This window comes from Salmo salar, chromosome ssa09 (assembly GCF_905237065.1).
Source record: "Salmo salar chromosome ssa09, Ssal_v3.1, whole genome shotgun sequence".
Taxonomy (NCBI): Eukaryota; Metazoa; Chordata; class Actinopteri; order Salmoniformes; family Salmonidae; genus Salmo; species Salmo salar.
Genome location: NC_059450.1, coordinates 82270950 through 82298461, shown reverse-complemented (window position 1 = coordinate 82298461; position 27512 = coordinate 82270950). Strand labels below are relative to the sequence as shown.

The 27512-nt window shown below is 44.0% G+C and overlaps 1 protein-coding gene across 1 annotated transcript in view; it reads left to right on the top strand.

The window, feature by feature from the left end:
* The window catches only part of LOC106612028 (protocadherin Fat 1), a 44473-nt gene extending 19870 nt beyond the window's left edge, over positions 1–24603 (top strand). The window contains exons 14-24 of the mRNA XM_045724090.1: positions 2418–3243; positions 6097–6222; positions 6459–6616; positions 9162–9481; positions 9604–9764; positions 9905–10058; positions 13377–13487; positions 13756–14044; positions 14130–14475; positions 14743–14859; positions 23453–24603. Coding sequence (XP_045580046.1) covers positions 2418–3243; positions 6097–6222; positions 6459–6616; positions 9162–9481; positions 9604–9764; positions 9905–10058; positions 13377–13487; positions 13756–14044; positions 14130–14475; positions 14743–14859; positions 23453–23631 — 2787 coding nt within the window. The 3' untranslated portion in view covers positions 23632–24603. The remainder of the gene's footprint in view (positions 1–2417; positions 3244–6096; positions 6223–6458; positions 6617–9161; positions 9482–9603; positions 9765–9904; positions 10059–13376; positions 13488–13755; positions 14045–14129; positions 14476–14742; positions 14860–23452) is intronic.
* Positions 24604–27512: the final 2909 nt, after the last annotated feature.

The following is a 27512-nucleotide window of genomic DNA, read 5'->3' as shown; positions in this document are numbered from 1 at the left end:
CCAGTGAGACGAGCCTACCAGACGAGCTAAATAACTTCTATGCTCGCTTCGAAGCAAGTAACACTGAAACATGCATGAGAGCTGTTCCGGATGACTGTGTGATCACGCTCTCCATAGCCTATGTGAGTCAGACCTTTAAACAGGTCAACATTCACAAGGCCGCAGGGCCAGATGGATTACCAGGACGTGTACTCCGAGCATGCACTGACCAACTGGCAAGTGTCTTCACTGACATTTTCAACATGTCCCTGACTGAGTCTGTAATACCTACATGTTTGAAGCACACCACCATAGTCCCTGTGCCCAAAAACACAAAGGTAACCTGAATAAATGACTACCGACCCATAGCACTCACGTCTGTAGCCATGAAGGGCTTTGAAAAGCTGGTCATGGCTCACATCAACAACATTATCTCAGAAACCCTAGACCCACTCCAATTTGCATACCGCCCCAACAGATCTATAGATGATGATGCAATCTATAGATGATGCAATCTCTATTGCACTCCACACTGCCCTTTCCCACTGGAGAATGCTATCCTATGTGAGAATGCTATTCATCGACTACAGCTCAGCATTCAACACCATAGTGTCCTCAAAGCTCATCACTAAAGTAAGGACCCTGGGACTAAACACCTCCCTCTGCAACTGGATCCTGGACTTCCTGACGGGCCACCCCCAGGTGGTAAGGGTAGGTAACAACACAGCTGCCACCCTGATCTTCAACACAGGGGCCCCTCTGGGGCTGCGTGCTTAGTCCCCTCCTGTACTTCCTGTTCACTCATGACGGCATGGCCAGGCACGACTCCAATACCATCATTAAGTTTGCCGATGACACAACGGTGGTAGGCCTGATCACCGACAACGATGAGACAGCCTATAGGGAGGAGGTCAGCGACCGGACAACAACCTCTCCCTCAACGTGATCAAGACAAAGGAGATGATTGTGGACTACAGGAAAAGGAGGACCGAGCACTGCCCCATTCTCATCGACAGGGCTGTAGTTGAGCAGGTTGAGAGCTTCAAGTTCCTTGGTGTCCACATCACCAACAAACTATCATGTTCCAAACACACCAAGACAGTCGTGAAGAGGGCACGACAAAGCTTATTCCCCCTCAGGAGACTGAAAAGATTTGGCATGGGTCCTCAGATCCTCAAAGTTCTACAGCTGCACCATTGAGAGCATCCTGACTGGTTGCATCACTGCCTGGTATGGCAATTGCTCGGACTCTGACCGCAAGGCACTACAGAGGGTAGTGTGAACGGCCCAGTACATCACTGGGGCCAAGCTTCCTGCCATCCAGGACCTCTATACCAGGCGGTGTCAGAGGAAGGCCCTAAAAATGGTCAAATACACCCTAGTCATAGACTGTTCTCTCTGCTACCGCACCGCAAGCGGTACCGGAGCGCCAAGTCTAGGTCCAAAAGGCTTCTTAACAGCTTCTACCCCCAAGCCATAAGACTCCTGAACAGCTAATCAAATGGCTACCCAGGTTCAATCATTCCTGGAAACACAGGAATGGTTGAAGGGTCATATACCTGCTGTGTGTATCAGGGAGCACCAGTAGGTTCACCGGAAACACAGGAATGGTTGAAAGGGAATGGGGGATATCTAGTCAGTTGTACAACTGAATGCATTCAACTGAAATGTTTCTTCCGCATTTAACCCAACCCCTCTGAATCAGAGAGTTGCGGGGGGCTGCCTTAATCGACATCCACTTAATCGGCACCAGGGAATAGTGGAAGGGTAGTATACCTGCTGTCTGTATTAGGGAGCACCAGTAGGTTCACTGGAAACACAGGAATGGTTGTAAACTTCTGTGATCATAACAGAGTTTGTACAGATTGCCCTAATTCCAGTATTGATTTCCTCCTTTAATCTCAGAGTAGGTACAGATTGCCCTAATTCCAGTATTGATTTCCTCCTTTAATCTCAGAGTAGGTACAGATTGCCCTAATTCCAGTATTGATTTCCTCCTTTAATCTCAGAGTAGGTACAGATTGCCCTCATTCCAGTATTGATTTCCTCCTTTAATCTCAGAGTAGGTACAGATTGCCCTAATTCCAGTATTGATTTCCTCCTTTAATCTCAGAGTAGGTACAGATTGCCCTCATTCCAGTATTGATTTCCTCCTTTAATCTCAGAGTAGGTACAGATTGCCCTAATTCCAGTATTGATTTCCTCCTTTAATCCCAGAGTTTGTACAGATTGCCCTCATTCCGGTATTGATTCTGTCCTTTAATCGCAGAAGCAGCAGTGACTCAAAATCCACCAACTCCCCCCCCCTCTGGTCAGCAATGGCACTTGCAAGCCTGTTATTTTATCCTCTTAACCTGAAGTGAGGAATTCAAGCACTGGGTAGTGATTATATTGATAGGTTGTAATAATGATGTTGTGGTTCTGTTGTGTTTCCTCAGGTGCTAGACAGTGGCAGACCACCAATCCTGGCCTCCACATTGATCAATATCAGGGTGATCCAAGAGAGCCTCCACCCCCCTGCTATCCTCCCCCTGGAGGTACTCATCTCCACCCCAGGAGAGGCCTACCCGGGTGGGGTGCTGGGTCAGATCCGAGCCACTGACCAGGACCTCTATGACTCCCTGACCTACAACCTCCAGCCCAATTTATCCAACACACTACTGTTCTCCCTGTCCCCCTCAGATGGCCGTCTGGTGACCCGGCCTGGTCACGTCCTCAGGCTGGGCCACTACCTGCTCAACGTCACCGTTACTGACGGACGCTTCACCACGGCAACCAGTGTCAGTGTGCACGTCCACCAGGTGACCAAGCGCATGCTGGAGAGCTCCGTGGCCGTCCGTCTGGCTGGGGTGGGCCCCGAGGAGTTCATAGGGGAGCACTGGAGGGGCTTCCTGAGGGCGCTGCGCATGGTGGCAGGGATCAAGAGGAGTGATGTTCAGCTCGTCAGTCTGCAGCCCTGTGAGCCCCCTGGTAGCCTGGATGTCCTGCTGGCTCTGGAGCGGTCACCTCCCGGTAGCCCCCTGACCACTACCAAGGACGGGATCCTCCTTCGTAAGCTCAATGCGTCTGTGGGTACAATCCAGGAGGTTACAGGCCTCCGCGTGGTCAGGGTGTTCAGGAAGCTATGTGCAGGCTTGGACTGTCCTGCCATGCTCTGTAGTGAGGTGGTCACCCTGGACCAGAACTTCCTGACCACCTACAGCACGGCTAGACTCAGCCTCATCACCCCGCCACATCACAGATCTGCTGTGTGCCTCTGTAAAGGTACACCACACCCCACACACCACGCATCACGCGTCACACACAACACCACACATCACACCTCACACATCACACCTCACATCACACTACACACCACACATCACACACCACACACCTCACATCACACCTCACACACCTCACATCAAACCACACACCTCACACACCTCACATCACACCTCACACACCTCACATCAAACCACACACCTCACATCACACCACACATCACAGTACACACCTGACATCACACCTCACATACCTCACAACAAACCACACACCTCACATCACAGTACACATCTCACATCACACCTCACACACCTCACATCAAACCACACACCTCACATCACAGTACACACCTCACATCAAACCACACACCTCACATCAAACCACACATCTCACATCACAGTACACACCTCACATCACACCTCACACACCTCACATCAAACCACACACCTCACCTCACATCACACCACACATCACAGTACACACCTCACATCACAGTACACACCTCACATCACAGTACACACCTCACATCACAGTACACACCTCACATCAAACCACACACCTCACATCAAACCACACACCTCACATCAAACCACACATCTCACATCACAGTACACACCTCACAACACACCTCACATCAAACCACACACCTCACATCACAGTACACACCTCACATCACACCTCACACACCTCACATCAAACCACACACCTCACCTCACATCACACCACACATCACAGTACACACCTCACATCAAACCACACACCTCACATCAAACCACACAACTCACATCAAACCACACATCTCACATCACAGTACACACCTCACATCACACCTCACACACCTCACATCAAACCACACACCTCACATCAAACCACACATCTCACATCACAGTACACACCTCACATCACACCTCACATCAAACCACACACCTCACATCACACCACACATCACAGTACACACCTCACATCACACCTCACACATCTCACATCAAACCACACACCTCACATCACACCTCACATACCTCACAACAAACCACACACCTCACATCACAGTACACATCTCACATCACACCTCACACACCTCACATCAAACCACACACCTCACATCACACCTCACATCAAACCACACACCTCACATCACAGTACACACCTCACATCAAACCACACACCTCACATCAAACCACACACCTCACATCAAACCACACACCTCACATCACACCTCACACACCTCACATCAAACCACACACCTCACATCAAACCACACACCTCACATCACAGTACACACCTCACATCACAGTACACACCTCACATCACAGTACACACCTCACATCAAACCACACACCTCACATCACAGTACACACCTCACATCAAACCACACACCTCACATCAAACCACACACCTCACATCACACCTCACACACCTCACATCAAACCACACATCTCACATCACAGTACACACCTCACAACACACCTCACATCAAACCACACACCTCACATCACATCTCACACACCTCACATCAAACCACACATCTCACATCACAGTACACACCTCACATCAAACCACACACCTCACATCAAACCACACACCTCACATCAAACCACACATCTCACATCACAGTACACACCTCACATCACACCTCACACACCTCACATCAAACCACACACCTCACATCACACCACACATCACAGTACACACCTCACATCAAACCACACACCTCACATCAAACCACACACCTCACATCAAACCACACATCTCACATCACAGTACACACCTCACATCACACCTCACATCAAACCACACACCTCACATCACACCACACATCACAGTACACACCTCACATCACATCTCACACATCTCACATCAAACCACACACCTCACATCACACCTCACATACCTCACAACAAACCACACACCTCACATCACAGTACACATCTCACATCACACCTCACACACCTCACATCAAACCACACACCTCACATCACACCTCACATCAAACCACACACCTCACATCACAGTACACACCTCACATCAAACCACACACCTCACATCAAACCACACACCTCACATCACAGTACACACCTCACATCACAGTACACACCTCACATCAAACCACACACCTCACATCACACCTCACACACCTCACATCAAACCACACACCTCACATCACAGTACACACCTCACATCACAGTACACACCTCACATCAAACCACACACCTCACATCACAGTACACACCTCACATCAAACCACACACCTCACATCAAACCACACACCTCACATCACACCTCACACACCTCACATCAAACCACACATCTCACATCACAGTACACACCTCACAACACACCTCACATCAAACCACACACCTCACATCACACCTCACACACCTCACATCAAACCACACATCTCACATCACAGTACACACCTCACATCACACCTTACATCAAACCACACACCTCACATCACACCTCACACACCTCACACACCACCACACACCACATAACACACACCACACATCACACCACACACCTCACACACCACCACACACCACATAACACACACCACACATCACACCACACTCCACACATCACACACCAAACATCACACACCACCACACATCACATCACACACTACCACACCACACACCATCACACACCACACTACCACATCACACACCACACATCACTCATCACATATCGTCAAGTTATTGATAAAACAATAGAATCCAATACACTAGATTTCAGCCGCATCCCAAATGGCACCCTTTTCCCTACAAAAAGTAGTGCATTGTATAGGGAATGGAGTGCCATTTAGGATGTGTCCTCTCCCTCATTGTAATGATTTGATATGTTTGGTACTAGGTGGTGAGTGTCCTGTGTTGAAGCAGATCTGTGAGGGGAAGCCCTGTCCTGAGGGATGTGTGTCCAACCAAAGAGAGGGACCATACAGCTGTGTCTGTCCACCTGACCAACAGGGAGGCTGCTCAGGTACTGTCTGTCACTCAAACAACCAAACAGATCATCAACCAAGATAGTGTTTCAATGACTGTTTCTTTAGTCTAACTTTGCTTGACATAATTCTCACATTCAAGATGAATAGAATGGCTCCTGTTTCTTCAGATCCGATATAACCATTACTTCAGTCACCAGCAAAACAGATATTAGTAACAGAGATGTAAGATGTCACATAACTGATCCGTCTATATGTTATTTATAAACCACAGGAGGTCAGTTGCTATGGTTCAGTGGGAAGGGTTACATCAGGTACCGTCTGATGGAGAACCGCTATAGAGAGGAGATGAAACTGTCTCTCAGACTGAGAACCTTGTCCCACCATGCCACTCTCCTGTTTGCCAGAGGAACAGACTACTGCATTCTAGAGGTAGGTCTATAGATAAGTCCCAGATGGCACCTATTCCCTATATAGGGCTCTGGTCAATAGTAGTGCACTATAAAGTAGTAGGGGATAGGTCACAAGTTGCTGTTGGTTGTTCAGTTAGGAAAATCAAAAATTACATTTTAATAAAACAGGCCATAAACTCAGGATTTAAACTTTGAGAAGAAATGACAGTGAATACAGTCACTACAACACTAAACTGTACACATGTAGACACTCACATGTTTCATTGGAAAATAGTAAGTGTTTAGTCAGTATTCTCTAACATCACATTGTCTTGTGTTCAAAATGGCACCCTACTCCATCTACACAATTTATTAGGTACACCAATCTAGTCCCGGGTCGGACTCCCTGTATCCATGAAGAGGTGCACCTGGTCAGCAACAATGTTCAGTTACGCTGTGTAGTTCAAACGTTGCTCAATTGGTATGAAGGGACCTAACATTTGCCAGGAAAACATTCCCTACAACATTACACCACCGTCACCAGCCTGTACCGTTGACACCAGGCAGGATGGTCCATGGACTCATGCTGCTTACACCAAATTCTGACTCTGCCATCAGCATGACGCAACAGCAACCGGGATTCGTCAGACCAGGCAATGTTCTTCCACTCCTCAACTGTCCAGTGTTGGTGATGGCGTGCCCACTGGAGGGGCTCTTCTTGTTTTTAGCTGAGTGGAACCCGCTGTGGTCGTCTGCTGCAATAGTCCGTCTGTGACAAAGACCGACGAGTTGTGCGTTCCGAGATGCCGCTCTACACACCACTGTTGTAATGCTCCATTATTTGTCCGCCTGTTAGCTTGCACAATACTTGCCATTCTCCTTCAACCTCTCATCAACAAGCGGTTTACGTCCACAGGACTGCTGCTGAATGGATGTTTTTTGTTTGTCGCACCATTGTCGGTAAACCCTAGAAACCATTTTCGTGAACGGGGTGGTGTACCTAATAAACTGTCCACTGAGTGCATTATATAGGGAATAGCGTGCAATTTGAGACATAACCATTAGAGATGAGTAAAAACTCAATCCAACATATCATATAGTTTTGACAATATTGCAAAATAATTTTTGCTGCTCTAGTTGACTGTACCTGTGCCAAAGTTACAGTATTTTTCCTTCATAGCTTGTTCTCCATCTTCTTTTTAAATAGGGAGCCAATTTATTTTCAGCACTTTTATGTCTGATCAAAACTTGTTTTCTCATGGCTTTCTTGTCCCTCTGCAACAGACATATGGTGAGCAATATGTGTGGAACATCGAATCGCAAAAAAAATCACAGTATCGAATTTCAATATACACTACATCACCAAATGTATGTGGACACCTGCTCTTTGAACATCTCATTCCAAAATCACGGGCATTAATATGGAGTTGGTCCCCCCTTTGCTGCTATAACAGCTTCTACTCTTCTGGGAATGCATTCCATTTGATGTTGGAACATTGCTGCAGGGACTTGCTTCCATTCAGCCACGAGCATTAGTGAGGTTGGGGACAGATGTTGGGTGATTAGGCCTGGCTCGCAGTCGGCGTTCCAATTCATCCCAAAGGTGTTCGATGGGGTTGAGGCCAGGGCTCTATGCAGACCAGTCAAGTTCTTCCACACCGATCTCGACAAACCATTTCTGTATGAACCTTGCTTTGTGCACAGAGGCATTGTCATGCTGAAACAGGAAAGGGCCTTCCCCAAACTGCTGCCACAAAGTTGGAAGCACAGAATCGTCTAGAATGTCATTGTATGCTGTAGCGTTAAGTTTTCCTTTACTGAAACTAAGGGGCTCAGCCCGAACCATGAAAAACAGCTCCAGACTGTTATTCCTCCTCCACCAAACGTTACAGTTGGCACTGTGCATTCGGGCAGGTGGTTCTCGTGCCCCAGAGTCCAATGGCGGCAAGATTTACACCACTCTAGCCAACGTTTGGCATTGCGCATGGTTATCTTAGGCTTGTGTGCGGCTGCTCAGTCATGGAAACCCATTTCATGAAGTTCCCGGTGAACAGTTCTTGTGCTGACGTTTCTTCCAGAGGCAGTTTGGAACTCGGAAGTGAGTGTTGCAACCAAGGACAGAAGATTTTTACGTGCTATGCACTTCAGCACTCGGCGGTCCTGTTCTGTGAGCTTGTGTGGCCTACCACTTTGCGGCTGAGCCGTGTTGCTCCTAGACGTTTACACTTCTCAATAACAGCACATGCAGTTGACCGGGACTGACTTGTTGGAAAAGTGCCATGTTGAAAGGTTTCTTAGCTTTTCAGTAAGGCCATTCTACTGCCAATGTTTGTATATGGAGATTGCATGGCTGTGTGCTCAATTTTATACACCTGTCAGCAACGGGTGTGGCGAAATAGCCGAATCCACTCATTTGAAGGGTTGTCCACATACTTTTGTATATATAGTGTATATAGAATCGTGAGAATCGCAATGCATATCGAATCGGTACCAAAGTATCATGATAATATCGTATCGTGAGGTCCCTGGAAATTCCCAGGCCTAACAGCCATTTTCTATCTTTATGTACCCACTCCTGCCCCCAGATAGTGGACGGTAGGCTCCAGTACCAGTTTGACTGCGGCAGTGGCCCAGGCATCGTCTCCATCCACAGTGCCCAGGTCAGTGATGGCCAGTGGCACACCGTATCCCTTGAGGTAAACGGCAACCATGCCATGCTGGTTCTGGATCAGCTCTACACGGCCTCGGGCACGGCACCAGGCACCCTCCGCTCCCTCAACCTGGACGGAAGCCTGTTCCTGGGTGGTGTTTCTGAATCTGACCAGCAGAGGGCAGCAAAGACAGCCTCACAGCGTTTGCCAGTCTCTCACAGTCATGATCTACAGGGTTGTATGGAGGCAGTCAGGTATTTGATGTTTCCCTTCCTTTTGTCAACCTTTTTGTTAAAAAAATAAATAAAATTGTAACGTGATCTGTGACCAACTTGCTTGTGAAATGACTAAATAACTGTTGATTTTATTTTGTCAGGTTTAATGGCTATGATCTGAACCTGGACACCGAGGCCCAGGCCTATGTTCTAGTAGAGGAGGTGGTGGGGGTAGCACCAGGCTGTGGGGCCCTCCCTGTCCCAGAGTGCTCCTCTCAGCCCTGTGTGAATGGAGGAACCTGCTCCACTCTGCCTCATGGAGGTAGGAGACAGACACCATTTATTGACATAGATAAATCACCATACAGTCCTATTCACAGTCTATACAGAACATATTGGTCTCGAACATCTTATTGTCCTATATATATTATTTTGTACATTATACACTTGTTTCTATTGCAGGTTACTTCTGTAAATGCAGTGACTTGTTCATGGGGTCTCACTGTGAGGTGGCAGCTAGCCCCTGTTCCTCCAACCCCTGTCTGTATGGAGGAACCTGTGTGCTGGACAACCAGGATTTTTACTGCCAGTGTAGAGGACAGTACTCAGGACCACGGTATATAGAGCAGTTACCCATTATGAACTGACATTTGGAATAATGTGTCCCAAATGGCACCCTATTCCTTTGAAGTGCACTACTTTTGACCAGGACCCTTAGGGTTCTGGTTGAAAGTAGTGCACTGTATAGGGAACAGGGTGCCAGTTGGGACATAACCAATCGTGACCTTGAGATTCTATTTGACATCTTGGTAAAAAATGAGTTATTCACATAGAGTTGCTCATTAGGTGGTCCTTTACATGTGAGATCTGTCAGATTTGTTACAAAGTAAATTTACAAAAAAAAAAAAATCAAAATCTGAATGTTCTTTGTGCGCAAACACCTTTTAACTTGATGCTTTAAGGTTATATCTGCAATCCAATCACACAAAGCTGGGCTGCCAATCAAAATTAACTGTATGTAAGGTCATATACTTATTGAGTCATGAAAGAGGAAGACATCACAAAATAGTTCTGGCACTTGAAAAATACTCATTAACTCCAAACTATACATTTTACAGGTAGAACCTTGTAATTCCAAGTTCTTGATTATTCATATCATGGGTTCCAGTCCCAGGTCCTCGATTATTCATATCATGGGTTCTAGTCCCAAGTCCTTGATTATTCATATCATAGGTTCTAGTCCCAAGTCCTTGATTATTCATATCATAGGTTCTAGTCCCAAGTCCTTGATTATTCATATCATAGGTTCTGGCCCTCTTTTTCCCAGTACTTAATAAATACAGGTGCCTTAGGGCATGTTTAAGGACCTTAGGAGAGGCATTGCTGCTTTTGTCTTGTTCTATATCAATACGAAAAACACCAAGGTAGAGGTATTTCACAAAAATGTCAAACTTACCACATTTTATTTATAACTAGCAAGTAGTTTACTGACTTTGGGTGTCAGAGACCAGACACACATATCAGTTTACTCATCCAGAGCTAAGCTTTAACAATGCTGCTAGTTATCCATAGGATATAGTGTATTTGTCATTTTCGAGAGCTATCGCTTTAAGAAATGTGTGATGAACATGAATTAATATATTTCATGATGTGATTAGAAAGAAGGAAGGCTATTCTCTTTATATAATCATTAAATGTCTGTACTTTTCTAAGGAAATGTGAATTATTTTAACATTCCGTGCCAGATATAACCTTCCCTCTAGTCACAGACCTCAGTTCAACACAGAAATATCTCATTTGCATAAGTATTCACACCCCTGAGTCAATACTTTGTAGAAGCCCATTTTGCAGCGATTACAGCTGTGAGTTTTTCTGGGTAAGTCTTTCCACACCGGAATTGTACAACATTTTGCCATTTATTCATTTCAACATTCTTCAAGCTGTCACATTGGTTGTTGATCATTTTTATTTTTATTTCACCTTTATTTAACCAAGTAGGACAGTTGAGACCAAGTTCTCATTTACAACTGCGACCTGGTCAAGATAAAGCAAAGCAGTGCGACACAAACAACAACACAGAGTTACACATGGAATAAACAAACGTACAGTCAATAACACAATAGAAAAAATCTATATACAGTGTGTGCAAATGAGGTAAGATTAGGGAGGTAAGGCAATAAATAGGCCGTAGTGGCGAAGTAATTACAATTTAGCAATTAACACTGGAGTGATAGGTGTGCAGAAGATGAATGTGCAAATCGAGATACTGGGGTGCAAAGGAGCAAAAAAACAATATGGGGATGAGGTAGTTGAATGGGCTATTTACAGATGGGCTATGTACAGGTGCAATGATCTGTGAGTTTCTCTGACAGCTGATGCTTTAAGTTAGAGAGGGAGATATGGGTCTCCAACTTCAGTGATTTTTGCCATTCGTTCCAGTCATTGGCAGCAGAGAACTGAAAGGAAAGGCGGCCAAAGAAGGAATTGGCTTTGGGGGTGACCAGTGAAATATACCTGCTGGAGCGCGTGCTACGGGTGGGTGCTGCTATGGTGACCAGTGAGCTGAGATAAGGCGTAGCTTTACCTAGTAAAGACTTATCGATGACCTGGAGCCAGTGGGTTTGGCGACGAATATGAAGCGAGGGCCAGCCAACGAGAGCATACAGGTCGCAGTGGTGGGTAGTATATGGCGCTTTGGTGACAAAACGGATGGCACTGTGATAGACTGCATCCAATTTGCTGAGTAGAGTGCTGGAGGCTACTCTGTAAATGACATCGCCGAAGTCAAGGATCGGTAGGGTAGTCAGTTTTACGACGGTATGTTTGGCAGCATGAGTGAAGGATGCTTTGTTGTGAAATAGGAAGCCCATTCTAGATTTAATTTTGGATTGGAGATGCTTAATGTGAGTCTAGAAGGAGAGTTTACAGTCTAACCAGACACCTAGGTATTTGTAGTTGTCCACATATTCTAAGTCAGAACCGTCCAGAGTAGTGATGATGGACGGGCGGGCAGGTGCAGGCAGCGATCGGTTGAAGAGCATGCATTTAGTTTTACTTGCATTTAAGAGCAGTTGGAGGCCACGGAAGGAGAGTTGTATGGCATTGAAGCTTGTCTGGAGGTTAGTTAACACAGTGTCCAAAGAAGGGCCAGAGGTATACAGAATGGTGTCGTCTGCGTAGAGGTGGATCAGAGAATCACCAGCAGCAAGAGCGACATCATTGATGTATACAGAGAAAAGAGTCGGCCCTAGAATTGAACCCTGTGGCACCTCCATAGAGACTGCCAGAGGTCCGGACAACAATTGCTGAACATCCATTTTCAGTCTTGCCGTACAAGTAGATTTAAGTCAAAACTGTAACTAGGCCACTCAGGAACATTCACTGTCTTGGTAAACAACTCCAGTGTAGATTTGGCCTTGTGTTTTAGGTTATTGTCCTGCTGAACGGTGATTGCACACAGAGTGAGCCCATGCAACTTGTTATGTGACTTGTTAAGCACATTTTTACTCCTGAACTTTAGGCTTGCCATAACAAAGGGGTTAAATACTTATTGACTCAAGATATTTCAGCTTTTAATTTTTCGAAAACATAATTCCACGTTATGGGGTATTGTATGTAGGCCAGTGGCTCAAATATGGCTGTAACACAACAATATGTGTAAAAAGTCAAGAGGTGTGAATACTTTCTGAAAGCACTGTACCTTTATGGTGAGGACCTTAATGGGTTATGAAGGACGAAATCACTACAAAACAGTTCTGTGACTTTAATGCTCATTTTCTCTGAACTATGCTTTGCGCAGATAGAACCTTATAGTGTTAGTCACATGTCTGCTATCCTGTGGGGTTGGACGTTTCTCATAGCATTGTTGTTGTTGGTGAAAAACTGAAGAAAATAGATGATGTATGGGAAGTTAAAAAGCGTGTCTATGTTCCAGGTGTGCGGTTGGTCCGTACTGCAAAGATAACCCCTGCAGAAACAGTGGACGTTGTATCGACAGTCTGGATGGGGCTGTGTGTGAGTGTGAGCCGGGGTTTCAGGGAGAACGGTAAGCAGAAACATCCATTACTCTCACTAACCCGCTTTCTTCCACTCCGGGTTTGGTATGACACATCCATGATGTCACACTGTGCCAGAGCTGCAATATATACTGTATATAGGTTCTGGATGTATGCGTCCCAAATGGCACCCTATTCCCTACATAGTGCACTACAGAGCTCTGGTCAAAAGTAGTGCACTATATTGGGACCATTTGGAACACACTCCATATAGATGCTGTATGTGAATGTGACTCTGGACAGTGTTCTTCTGCCCAGGTGCCTTGGGGATGTAGATGAGTGTATGCAGACAGAGAGCCTCTGCTCTAACGGAGGTATGTGTGTAAACACCTACGGCTCCTTCAACTGTAGCTGCGTGATGGGGTTCGCTGGGCGGCAGTGTGAGCTCGAGGTGTTGGTCAGGAACGAGCTGCTGTTCACCAGCTGGTCCATCGGCCTGGAGGAACTCCTGGGACTGGCCTTGTTCCTGGTCACCATCTTCGGCCTGTCGCTGCTCTTTGTAGCCGTCCGGAAGAGGGCCAAACAGGACAGATCTAAGGAATATGAGGTATCATATCTGTTGTCAGTAAGTGATTGATTGTATTTTTGAATATATGGCAAATAATTGTGACGTTCGAACTTTGAACCTTAAGGATGAAGATGGTAAAGAGTTCTTTGGGAGAGCTTACCTGGAGGTCAAGTCCAGCCGGGGAGTCCCAGTCTACTTGGACGTTCCACCACAGATCCCAGTTAGACCTATCTCCTACACCCCTAGTTACCCCAGCAACTCACGCTACAACCTGAACAAGGGTTCCTGCGAAAGTCTTGGGTTAGTGGAACCCACAGAGCACAGCACCCCTGACCCAGACCCCGTGCCCATGCTGAGGAGAGGGGTGGCAGTGTGCAGTGTGGCTCCCACCCTGCCACGCCGTTTGCATTCCAACACCCCTTCAGAGACGGAGTCCATCCAGAAACCCTGCTGGGACTACCACTATGATGGTGAGAGAGCAGATGACTGGAGGCTGGGAGCAGGAAATGAGAAGACACTGTTTTGCCATTCATAGTTTTCACATTTTGACCTATCAGCTTTACTTTGATAACATGCATGTATTTTTGTTGTAAACAACAAAATTAAATTGCACATTTGATGTGGCTTTACGTACAGTACAGTATGATACCTTTGTGTTTATGGTGAATCAAACAATGTTGTCTTCATCAGGAGGGTCATAAGGATGAATAAGTGATTTGTATCTTTGTCTCCCCCAGAAGAGGTAGTGGAGCTGGAGCCGGTCTCCACTCAGAGATCTAGGAAAGACCTGGAAAACCGTGGCAGTGCCTCAGAGTCCCTCTGTTCCTACCAGTCAGGATCAGGAGATGAGAACGGTAGGTTTCGTTACTCGTCCCAAGATGACAGGGTGAGACATCACAGTGTAAGTGCTGTAATCCAGGCTAATGCATGTTATTAGGTAACACCTTCTACCTGTAATGATACCTCTGAATGAGTGTTCTCTCTTACGTCACTTGTCCTTCTTCCTCTCCTTTTCTCTAGTCTCAGCTCCAGTTTGGATTAAATCTATGCACAGCCCCAGGTCAGGGTTTAACAGGGGGCACAGTGTAAGTTGTCATTTACATTGACGACGTGGGATGTAGCCCAATAGTCTCCTGATAGTCTTACAATCTCTTGATAATCTGCTGATAGTCTGCTGATAGTCTGGCAATCTACATGTACAGTACTGATAAACTGGCAATCAACTGATAGTCTCCTGATAGTTTGACAGTCTCCTGATAGTCTCCTGTTGTAAGTGTAAGAGCACATCCTTTTGTTGTCCTGAACTCTTGTGTTAAGTGTAGTTTGTGGCTTCTGTGGTTCCAATCCATACCATTAGCATTTGTTTATTCTGAAAAATATGGTTAAATTCCCATCTATTTATTTCCAACTCTATTACTCAATGGAGTATTAACCCTATGAAGTATTTGGTAAATTTATTGTGTGCTAATGTTAGATTTCTCTTGTCACTCCCTCCTTAGCCCTCATAGGACTTCAATCACACAGTATTTACTGTGGAAAATAAGGTATCATTCCTATCTTATACTACACTAGTTGTTTCAGGAGACAGTTGTGTTTAGGGAGGCAGGAGATAGTTATGTTGAGGGAGGCAGGAGATACAGTGCCTTGCAAAAGTATTCTTCACCCATTGCATGTTTCCTATTTTGTTGCATTACAACCTGTAATTTCAATGGATTTTTATTTGGATTTCATGTAATTGACATACACAAAATAGGCCAAATTGGTGGAGTGAAATGAAAAAAAATGAAAAAACGGAAAAGTGGTGCATGCATATGTATTCACCCCTTTACTGTGAAGCCCCTAAATAAGATCTGGTGCACCATGAAGACCATGGAGCTCTCCAAACAGGTCAGGGAGAAAGTTGTGGAAAGTACAGATCAGGGTTGGGTTATAAAAAAATATCCAAAACTTTGAACATCCCATGGAGCACCATTAAATTCATTATTAAAAAATAGAAATAATATGGCACCACAACTAACCTGTCAAGAGAGGGCTGCCCACCAAAACTCACGGACCAGGCAAGGAGGGGATTAATCAGAGAGGCAACAAAGAGACCAAAGATAACCCTGAAGGCGCTGCAAAGCTCCACACCGGAGATTGGAGTGTCTGTCCATAGGACCACCTTAAGCCATACACTCCACAGAGCTGGGCTTTATGGAAGAGTGACCATAAAAAAAGTTATTGCTGAAAGAAAAAAATTAGCAAACGTTTGGTGTTCACCAAAAGGCATGTGGGAGACTCCCCAAACATATGGAAGAAGGTACTCTGGTCAGATGAGACTAAAATTGAGCTTTTTGGCTATCGAGGAAAACACTGTCTGGCGCAAAGCCAACACCTCTCATCACCCCGAGAACACCATCCCCACAGTGAAGCATGGTGGTGGCAGCATCATGATGTGGGTATGTTTTTCATTGGCAGGGACTGGGAAACTGGTCAGAGTTGAAGGAATGATGGATGGCGCTAAATACAGGTAAATTCTTGAGGGAAACCTGTTTCAGTCTTCCAGAGATTTGAGATTGGGACAGAGGTTCACCTTCCAGCAGGACAATGACCCGAAGCAACACTCCAGTGGCAACACTCCACTGTTGCTAAAGCAACACTCCAGTGGTTTAGCCTCTCTGGTCTAGGTGGGATGTTAGCGTCCCACTCTATTCAACAGCCAGTGGAATCGCGTGGTGCGAAATACAAATACCTCAAAAATGCTATGACTTCAATTTCTCAAACATATGACTATTTTACACCATTTGAAAGATAAGACTCTCGTTAATCCAACCACATTGTCCGATTTCAAAAAGGCTTTACAGTGAAAACAAAACATTAGATTATGTCAGGAGAGTACCCAGCCAAAAATAATCACACAGCCATTTTCAAAGCAAGCATATATGTCACAAAAACCCAAACCACAGCTAAATGCAGCACTAACCTTTGATGATCTTCATCAGATGACACTCCTAGGACATTATGTTATACAATACATGCATGTTTTGTTCAATCAAGTTCATATTCATATAAAAAAACAGCTTTTTACATTAGCATGTGATGTTCAGAACTAGCATACCCAGCGAAAACTTCCGGTGAATTTACTAAATTACTCATCATAAACATTGACAAAATACATAACAATTATTTTAAGAATTATAGATACAGAACTCCTTTAATGCAATCGCTATGTCCGATTTTAAAATAGCTTTTCGGCGAAAACACATTTTGCAATATTCTGAGTACATAGCTCAGCCATCACAGGCTAGCTATTCAGACACCTGCCAAGGTCGGGGCTCACTAAACTCAGAATTACTATTAGAAAAATTGGATTACCTTTGCTGTTCTTCATCAGAATGCACTCCCAGGACTTCTACTTCAACAACAAATGTTGTTTTGGTTCCAAATAATCCATAGTTATATCCAAATACCTCTGTTTTGTTTGTGCGTTCAGGTCACTATCCAAAGGGTAACGCGCGAGCGCATTTCGTGACAAAAATGTTCAAAATGTTCCTTTACCGTACTTAGAAGCATGTCAAACGCTGTTTAAAATAAATGTTTATGCTATTTTTCTTGTAAAATAGCGCTAATATTCCAACCGGACAACGTTGTATTCATTCAAAGAGGGAAAGAAAAAAATGGCGAGGTCTCGTGAACGCGCATCTCCAGTCTCTCTGTCACCAGGCAGTCCACTGACAAACTAAGCTGCTGTTATCTGCCCAGAGACAGGAGACGCGTCAATCCGGTTTCTGAAGGCTTTAGAGAGCCAATGGAAGCCTTAGAAAGTGTCATGTAACAGCACAGATACTGTAATTTCGATAGAGATGCAACAGAAGGACTACAAATTGTCAGACAGGCCACTTCCTGCTTGGAATCTTCTCAGGTTTTTGAGTTCTGTTATACTCACAGACACCATTCAAACAGTTTTAGAAACGTTAGAGTGTTTTCTATCCAAATCTACTAATAATATGCATATTCTCGTTTCTGGGCAAGAGTAGTAACCAGTTTAAATCGGGTACGTTTTTTTATCCGGCCGTGAAAATACTGCCCCCTATCCCAGACAGGTTAAGGGGAAACATTTAAATGTCTTGGAATGGCCTAGTCAAAGCCCAGACCTCAATCCAATTGAGAATCTGTGATATGACCTAAAGATTGCTGTACACCAGCGGAACCCATCCAACTTGAAGGAGCTGGAGCAGTTTTCCCTTGAAGAATGGGAAAAAATCCCGGTGGCTAGATGTGCCAAGCTTATAGAGACGTACCCCAAGAGACTTGCAGCTGTAATTGCTGCAAAAGGTGGCTCTACAAAGTATTGACTTTGATGGGGTGAATAGTTATGCACGCTCAAGTTATGTTTTTTTGTGTCATTTCTTGTTTGTTTCACAATAAAAAATATTTTGCATCTTCAAAGTGTTAAGCATGTTGTGTAAATCAAATGATACAACCCCCCCCCCCCAAAATAAATGTTAATTCCAGATTGTAAGGCAACAAAATAGGAAAAGTGCCAAGGGGCTGAATACTTTTGCAAGCCACTGTAGTTGTGTTCAGGGAGTCAGTAGATCATTGTGTTTAGGGAGTCAGTAGATGAGGTAATGTTGGCTGTAAGTGATTCTGACTAGGTCCCAGTGGTTCTGGCTAGAGGTCCCAGTGGTTCTGGCTAGAGGTCCCAGTGGTTCTGGCTAGAGGTCTCTGTGGTTCTGGCTAGAGGTCTCAGTGGTTCAGACTAGATCTCAGTGGTTCTGGCTAGAGGTCTCAGTGGTTCTGGCTAGAGGTCTCAGTGGTTCTGGCTAGAGGTCTCAGGGGTTCTGACTAGGTCTCAGTGGTTCTGGCTAGAGGTCTCAGTGGTTCTGGCTAGAGGTCCCAGTGGTTCTGGCTAGAGGTCTCAGTGGTTCTGACTAGGTCTCAGTGGTTCTAGCTAGAGGTCTCAGTGGTTCTGGCTAGAGGTCTCAGTGGTTCTGACTAGGTCTCAGTGGTTCTGGCTAGAGGTCCCAGTGGTTCTGGCTAGAGGTCTCAGTGGTTCTGACTAGGTCTCAGTGGTTCTGGCTATATCCTTACATGCAGTATATGCTCTTCAGTAGGCATCAGTCCAATACACTGACTCCCATGGGTGTTAAATTGTCTCTTTGTAGTATAAACTCTTGATTTTAAACGTGAAATATTTTATTTCTCTCTCAGCTGTCATTACTAGGCTTGTGATCTTCAAAACACCAGAGGTGATGTGCTTGTCTTCTCTCCTCTCATGCTCTGTTAGCTTACCATAGCGAATGCAGAATTGTACTCCGAAAGGACCGTTTAACAATGTGCTGCCTTGTAAATAAACCCTCTATAACATCTTACCGTTGAATGTGCTGCTGAAGGCCTGTGGGTCTCTAATCTGATTTAATACAGAGGAGATTTCACAATGATGTTGAGAAATCACTAATTATTAGGTGTCGAAAACGTGTTTGGTGATGGAATTTCACTTCCTTATGTTATAAAATACATTTTACCAAGACAAATATGATTGTTCATGTTCTGAATCATTCTGTGAGGTCTTTCTCTAAAATACATTAACATTGTATCCTAAAGTTGGATTTTGTAACCTAATACATCCAATAATACGTACCAATATCTTCTCACAGTGACTTTTGAGGATTTTATATGCTGTGGTTGTCTGCAAAGTTTTTTCCGTGGGTCGCAAAAAGCTTAATTATACAACGGGTGGGTCTAATACTGGATGCTGATTGGTTAAAAATGCATTCCAGCCAGTGTCTATTCCACAAGTTACCACAGGCATTTTAACGTCATAGATTTAGCCGATTTACTCTGTTCTGTCTGACTGCGTAATCCACAGTCTAATCAGCTCAGACAGGCATTTTATATACTAGATCTACATTCTAAAAAGCATCTAGACATTATCTCCCGTTTCTTTTAGACTAGCATTTGGTTTTCAACAGCGGAGATGTGTAATAACCTTGCTGTCTGTTTCAATATTGAAATTCAGTCTCCAGCTGTTCTATGGTAATGAATGTGGTGCCGGGACGAAACAGACAGGCTGGCAGCTTTTCGCTGCCAGTCGAAATCATGAATCAGCATTTTATGGATATATACAAAGAAATGTCAATAGAAAAAGACAAAATGCAGCTAGTCTGTTGTCATTCCGGCTTCAGTTTGAAATTATTATGTTAGCTGTGTAGTTGGCTATCTCTTCTGAACAGTGAACAGCAAGAGAGCACATTTTCTAGGCCAGGCGAAATCACACATTAGCTCATTGTTATGGATGTATCCCCCAAAAAGTCACTGAAAAACAGCTTAAACAAACACAAATGCAGCTACTTTACTGTTATTCTGGCTACAATGTTTATTTGAGTTTATTTTATTTTTACAGGGACAGTGCACATTAATCAACGTTTCAGTAAAAGTGCCGGTTTTAGCCAGCCGGCTAATTTTCAACCGCAGTCCCTGACTGTGTTAGTCAAAGTTGATTAGGTAGCAGGCAAGGGATAAGAACATTGCCAGCCATCATGGCAACGGAACGTTGTGTCCATAGATTTAGAACAAAAAGACTTAACTACTGGATCGCGTCTCTGGCAACCGAACCGATAGAACGAACGACTAGCCAGCTTGAGTTGCAACCCCAGATTTGGGTCAGGACTATATCTTGTGGAAGAAATAGTATGAATAAATTCATCAAAATAATGTTTTTAATGAAAATGTCTCTCAATCATTATTTGAATATGTTGTAAATTAAATGTAAAAGACTTTGAAAATAAATAGCTTGCGGTACGCTCAGTGCTCTGTTGACATTTCATAGAGATACACCTGTTTTTCTGAGAAATGTCTCATTAATATGAAAAGTGTATACTAAAATATTAAGATGTCATGTCTCAAAATTGATATCTACAGTTGAAGTCGGAAGTTTACATACACTTATGTTGGAGTCATTAAAACTCGTTTTTCAACCACTACACAAATTTGTTGTTAACAAGTTATAGTTTTGGCAAGTCGGTTAGGACAGCTACTTTGTGCATGACACAAGTAATTTTTCCAACAATTTTTTACAGATTATTTCACTTATAATTCACTGTATCACAATCCCAGTGGGTCAGAAGTTTACATACACTAAGTTGACTGTGCCTTTAAACAGCTTGGAAAATTCCAGAAAATGATGTCATGGTTTTAGAAGCTTCTGATAGGCTAATTTTAGTCAATTGGAGGGGTACCTGTGGATGTATTTCAAGGCCTACCTTCAAACTCAGTGCCTCTTTCCTTGACATAATGGGAAAATCAAAAGAAACCAGCCAAGACCTCAGAAAATAATTGTAGACCTCTACAAGTCTGGTTCATCCTTGTGAATAATTTCCAAACACCTGAAGGTACCACGTTCATCTGTACAAACAATAGTATGCATGAATAAACACCATGGGACCACGCAGCCGTCATACCGCTCAGGAAGGAGACGTGTTCTGTCTGCTAGAGATGAATGTACTTTGGTGCGAAAAGTGGAAATCAATCCCAGAACGACAGCAAAGGACCTTGTGAAGATGCTGGAGGAAACAGGTACAAAATCATCTATATCCACAGTAAAACGAGTCCTATATCAACATAACCTGAAAGGCCGCTCAGCACGGAAGAAGCCACTGCTCCAAAACCGCCATAAAAAAGCCAGACTATGGTTTGCAACTGCACATGGGGACACAGATCGTACTTTTTGGAGAAATGTCCTCTGGTCTGATGAAACAAAAATAGAACTGTTTGGCCATAATGACCATCGTTATGTTTGGATGGAAAAGGGGGAGGCTTGCAAGCCGAAGAACACCATCCCAACCGTAAAGCACAGGGGTGGCAGCATCATGTTGTGGGGGTGCTTTGCTGCAGGAGGGACTGGTGCAATTCACAAAATAGATGGCATCATGAGGTAGGAAAATGATGTGGATATATTGAAGCAACATCTCAAAACATCAGTCAGGAAGTTAAAACTTGGTTTCAAATGGGTCTTCCAAATGGACAATGACCCCAAGCATACTTCCAAAGTTGTGGCAAAATGGCTTAAGGACAACAAAGTCAAGGTGTTGGAGTGGCCATCACAAAGCCCTGACCTCAACCCTATAGAAAATTTGTGCGCAGAACTGAAAAAGTGTGTGCGAGCAAAGAAGCCTACAAACCTGACTCAGTTACACCAGCTCTGTCAGGAAGAATGGGCCAAAATTCACCCAACTTATTGTGGGAAGCTTGTGGAAGGCAACACAAAACATTTGACCCAAGTTAAACAATTTAAAGGCAATGCTACCAAATACTAATTGAGTGTATGTACATTTCTGACCCACTGGGAATGTGATGAAAGAAATAAAAGCTGAAATAAATCATTCTCTCTACTATTATTCTGACATTTCACATTCTTAAAATAAAGTTGTGATCCTAACTGACCTAAGACTGTCACGTTTGACTTGGACTGGTGGATGGGTGGAATCAAGTGCAGGAGACAGAGGTGTTGGAGGTGAGTGTCTTTAATGATCCTACTCACACGCCGAAAAGCACAGGGTGCTATACAAAGTTCCAGTAACTGGTAAACTGCGCCCGTACAGCACAAACAAAAATACACTTTCTAAGGCAAGGAGCGCAGCCCGGTAAATCCTTTCACAAAAACAAACTATCGATCACACAACGTGGACAATAAACAATCCTGCACAAAATCCCAACTGAAAACACACATTAAATAAGTCCCCACTAATGACATACACAAAACAGGTGCGGAACAGACAGACAAAACTAAACGACACAGAAACAACGATCGGTGGCAGCTAATAGGCCGGCGACGACGACCGCCGAGCGCCGCCCGACCGAGGAGGGGCGCCACTTTCGTTGGATCCTGTGACAAAGACAGGGAATTTTTACTAGTATTAAATGTCAGGAATTGTGAAACTGAGTTTAAATGTATTTGGCTAAGGTGTATGTAAACTTCCGACTTCAACTGTGTCTTACCTCTATGTTGTTTTATGTCCTCCTGATTGGAGAAGACAGATGATGAGTTTAGTTACTGTGACCCTAATCTTGGCCATCCTACAAGGGTTATGAGATTATGAGAGAGACATAAGGTTTGGACCATTGGTTTTCTTAGTGGAGTATCTACACATTATTTTACCTATTGGTCAAAATAAGAGTTTTTGATTGGACACTTTATAATAATCCACAGTTTATATTCTCCAAACCTCCTATCAGACTATTCTCCAGCAATGGCCACAGTAACAGACTACTGAGATGATTTTCGCATGTCTGTATGTATATTTCTGTCTAAGGGGAGACAGACACTTTGAGAGAATCTATTTGTGTACTAATTATAAAGCTAAATCACTTCTCATTCACAGCGATGCACAGCTTATTTGTGCCAAAATATGAACCATTGTTACATGCATGCTTGTTTTTTACTGATAACATTTTCGCCCCGAATAGGCTATCACTGGGACACATCTGATTGGATGCCGAGTGCTCAGCGTCCCGTAGACCAGGAACTGTTGCAGTGTATATGTATAGAAAAGCCCGCCCCCTCCTGCACTGACTCTGACCCTGAGCTCCTCAACCTTGACTTCTATGTAGGAGGTATAGACATTGAGAGTGACTCCACCAACTGATTTCTTTCCTCTGGATCTGGATGATGTCCACCTACCTGTTAGGCCTCAGGGGCAGTTATGATGACTCCATCCAGACACATACTTCACCTGTAGCCAGCAGGGGGAAAGCATTTACCAGCACCAGCAGCACCACCTCTACCCCACAGACCCCACTAAGCTCCAAGGCAGTAACACAGGTGTCAGCAGGGTGCATATAGGGACACAGAGTGACCCCTTGGACATGAGCTGTGGATAGGAGCTCAGCGGCAGTGTGCCCGTCTCCCATGCCTCCAGCTCTGACCTGTCATGCTTGGGTAAGCGGTCATGGGTCAGAGTGACCAGCAGGCTTGTTTGGTTATCTCACACCCTAACCTCTGGACACAAGGCCTCTGACAGGCGACTGAAACTATAAACTTAACTTAGAGAATTCAGAGATAGACCCTGATGATCAGAGCGTTGGCTCTCTATTGGAAACATATCTTGGTAGTCTTAATCAAATCTACTTTGAAACCAAAGTATACATCTCTTAAACATGGTTATGGGCTTTAAAAAAAGAAGACACCATGTCAGATATAGAGTTAAAATGTATTACACTTTTGAGTTTGCATCCCAATATTACACTTTATATACTTCACAGAAGACTGAAATATAACAAAACCGTGAGATTTTTGCCGTGTTTTGTAAAAGAATGTTTATTAATTATGAAATTATAAAAAATATTAATAACATTCCACCCATAAGGCCACTAGAGGGCGATTTGGTCATTTGACTGCAGGAAAGGTGTAGTGAATGTTATGTAATTTCAGAAGAAAAAGCTCACACCTTACATCCATCTGTAATGGCTAATACTGTAAATACCATACATGTCTGCATATTCTTATCAGTGACATTGCATTGCATGAAGCTTATGTTGGGTTTATACTGATTATATATGAATTAGCTATTTGATTGTACTGTACAATAAACATTTAAATGAACGATTCTGCCATTGAATCATTGCTGTTACGTTTGTTTTATTAAATGAATACAGATCAGTCAGCAGAAGGGACAGCAAAACAGTTTTAGCATTAGCTATCCTGTTCTGCCATACCCTGCTATCATCAGTTAGGAAAGGGGAAGAGGATGAGAGGAAAGTCCTCTCTTCGACCTCCAGCTCATTCTTTTAAAAAGGGGGTAACAGTTTCTAACTCCTACTTCGGACTGATATGTTTAAAGTGGGACTGAATAGGACTTTCATCAAAGAATGAAGCATTTTCCTTTAAAACACTTTCAAAAAACGTAATTTACTCCAGTTTAACTTGTGAGATGCCATTTGGCTTCTTCCCAAATGGCACCCTATTCCCTATGTAGTGCACTACTTTTGGCCAAATCCCATAGGGGTGTAATGCACTATGTAGGGAATAGGGTGCCATTTGGGACGCATACATGGGCTTCAAAGGAAGACTGCTGCTCGTCCCCTCACCAGATGCACTTGACTTGCTGGTGGCCATCTAGCCTGTCGATAGTACGGTCACCTCTACTTCTTATGCGGTTTCCATTGGAGGAAAATCATTTTAGAAGCTGTTGTTTATGTTTACATGTTTCTCAAGGAAAATATAGCTCTTTTCACAAGGTTAACCCACTGTGAGAAATAGAATGGCAGATACTTCTGTTTCCATAGGATCTTATCACACTACAGCAAGCCAGAGATACACAACAAATATATTGTATCCATTCTGTTCAGTCCTGTATAAATGAGCTCAATAAATATGTAAAAAAAAAAATATATATACAGTACCAGTCAGAAGTTTGGACTCACCTACTCATTCCTGGGTTTTTCTTTTCTTTTTACTATTTTCTACAATGTAGAATAATAGTGAAGACATCAAAACTATGAAATAACACATATGGACTCATGTAGTAACCATAAAAGTATTAAACAAGTCTACATTTATTTTATATTTGTGATTCTTCAAAGTAGCCATCCTTTGCCTTGATGACAACTTTGCACACTCTTGGCATTGTAATGGTTGATGTTGATGTAGTTAGATTTCTTTGAGCACATGTCAAACTCTAGGCCTATTTACTCAAAACACCCGCGGGCTGGATGGTTTGAGTAAATAGGCCGCGTTCCTAGGAAACTATGCAGTATTTTTTATTTTTTTTTATGTGTTATTTCTTACATTGTTACCCCAGGAAATCTTAGGTTTTATTACAAACAGTCGGGAGGAACTATTGGATATAAGAGCAACGTCAACTCACCAACATTACGACGAGGAATACGACTTTCCCGAAGCTGATCCTCTGTTTGGTCCACCACCCAGGGCAATGGATCGGATCCCAGCCGGCGACCCAAAATAACAGCGCCGTAGAAGGGGCAGACGGAGCGGTCTTCTGGTCAGGCTCCGTAGACGGGCACATCGCGCACTGCTCCCGAGCATACTACTCGCCAAAGTCCAGTCTCTTGACAACAGGGTAGATGAAATCCGAGCAAGGGTTGCCTTCCAGAGAGACATCGGAGACTGTAACGTTCACGGAAACATGGCTCACTCGAGACACGCTATCGGAGTCGGTACAGCCACCTGTTATCTTCACGCATCGCGCCGACAGAAACAAACATCTCTCTGGTAAGAAGAAGGGCGGGGGTGTATGCCTTATGATTAACGAGACGTGGTGTGATCATAACAACACACAGGAACTCAAGTCCTTTTGTTCACCTTACTTAAAATTCCTCACAATCAAATGCCGACCGCATTATCTACCAAGAGAATTCTCTTCGATCATAATCACAGTCGTGTATATTCCCCCCCAAGCAGACACATCGACGGCCCTGAAAGAACTTCATTTGACTCTATGTAAACTGGAAACCACATATCCTGAGGCTGCATTTATTGTACCTGGGGATTTTAACAAGGCTAATCTGAAAACAAGGCTCCCTAAATTCTATCAGCATATCGATTGCGCAACCCGGGCTGGCAAAACCCTGGATCATTGTTATTCTAACCTCCGCGACGCATTTAACCTCTATGGGCTAGGTGGGACGCTTGCTTTCCCGGGAACAGGCCCAAATCTCAGTCATTTGCGTGAAGAGAAGACGGAGAAAAAGGGGGCGGAGGTCGGGCTGCCTTCTGAGAATTTGTAGGTGAGCAAGTAAAACCCCACTGCCATCCGTCCTGTTGGCCAACGTGCAATCATTGGAAAATAAAATTGATGACGTGCGAGCAAGATTAACCTCTCTAGGCTAGGCGGGACGAATTCGTCCCACCTACGTAACAGCCACTGGCAGCCTGTGGCGCGATTTTCAAAACCTTAAAAATCCTATTACTTCAATTTCTCAAACATATGACTATTTTACAGCTATTTAAAGACAAGACTCTCGTTAATCTAACCACACTGTCCGATTTCAAAAAGGCTTTACAACGAAAGCAAAACATTAGATTATGTCAGCAGAGTACCAAGCCAGAAATAATCAGACACCCATTTTTCAAGCCAGCATATAATGTCACCAAAACCCAGAAGACAGCTAAATGCAGCACTCACCTTTGATGATCTTCATCAGATGACAACCCTAGGACATTATGTTATACAATACATGCATGTTTTGTTCAATCAAGTTCATATTTATATCAAAAACCAGCTTTTTACATTAGCATGTGACGTTCAGAACTAGCATACCCCCCGCAAACTTCCGGGGAATTCGCTAACATTTTACTAAATTACTCACGATAAACGTTCACAAAAAGCATAACAATTATTTTAAGAATTATAGATACAGACCTCCTCTATGCACTCGATATGTCCGATTTTAAAATAGCTTTTGGTGAAAGCACATTTTGCAATATTCTAAGTACATAGCCCAGGCATCACGGGCTCGCTATTTAGACACCCGGCAAGTTTAGCACTCACCATAATCATATTTACTA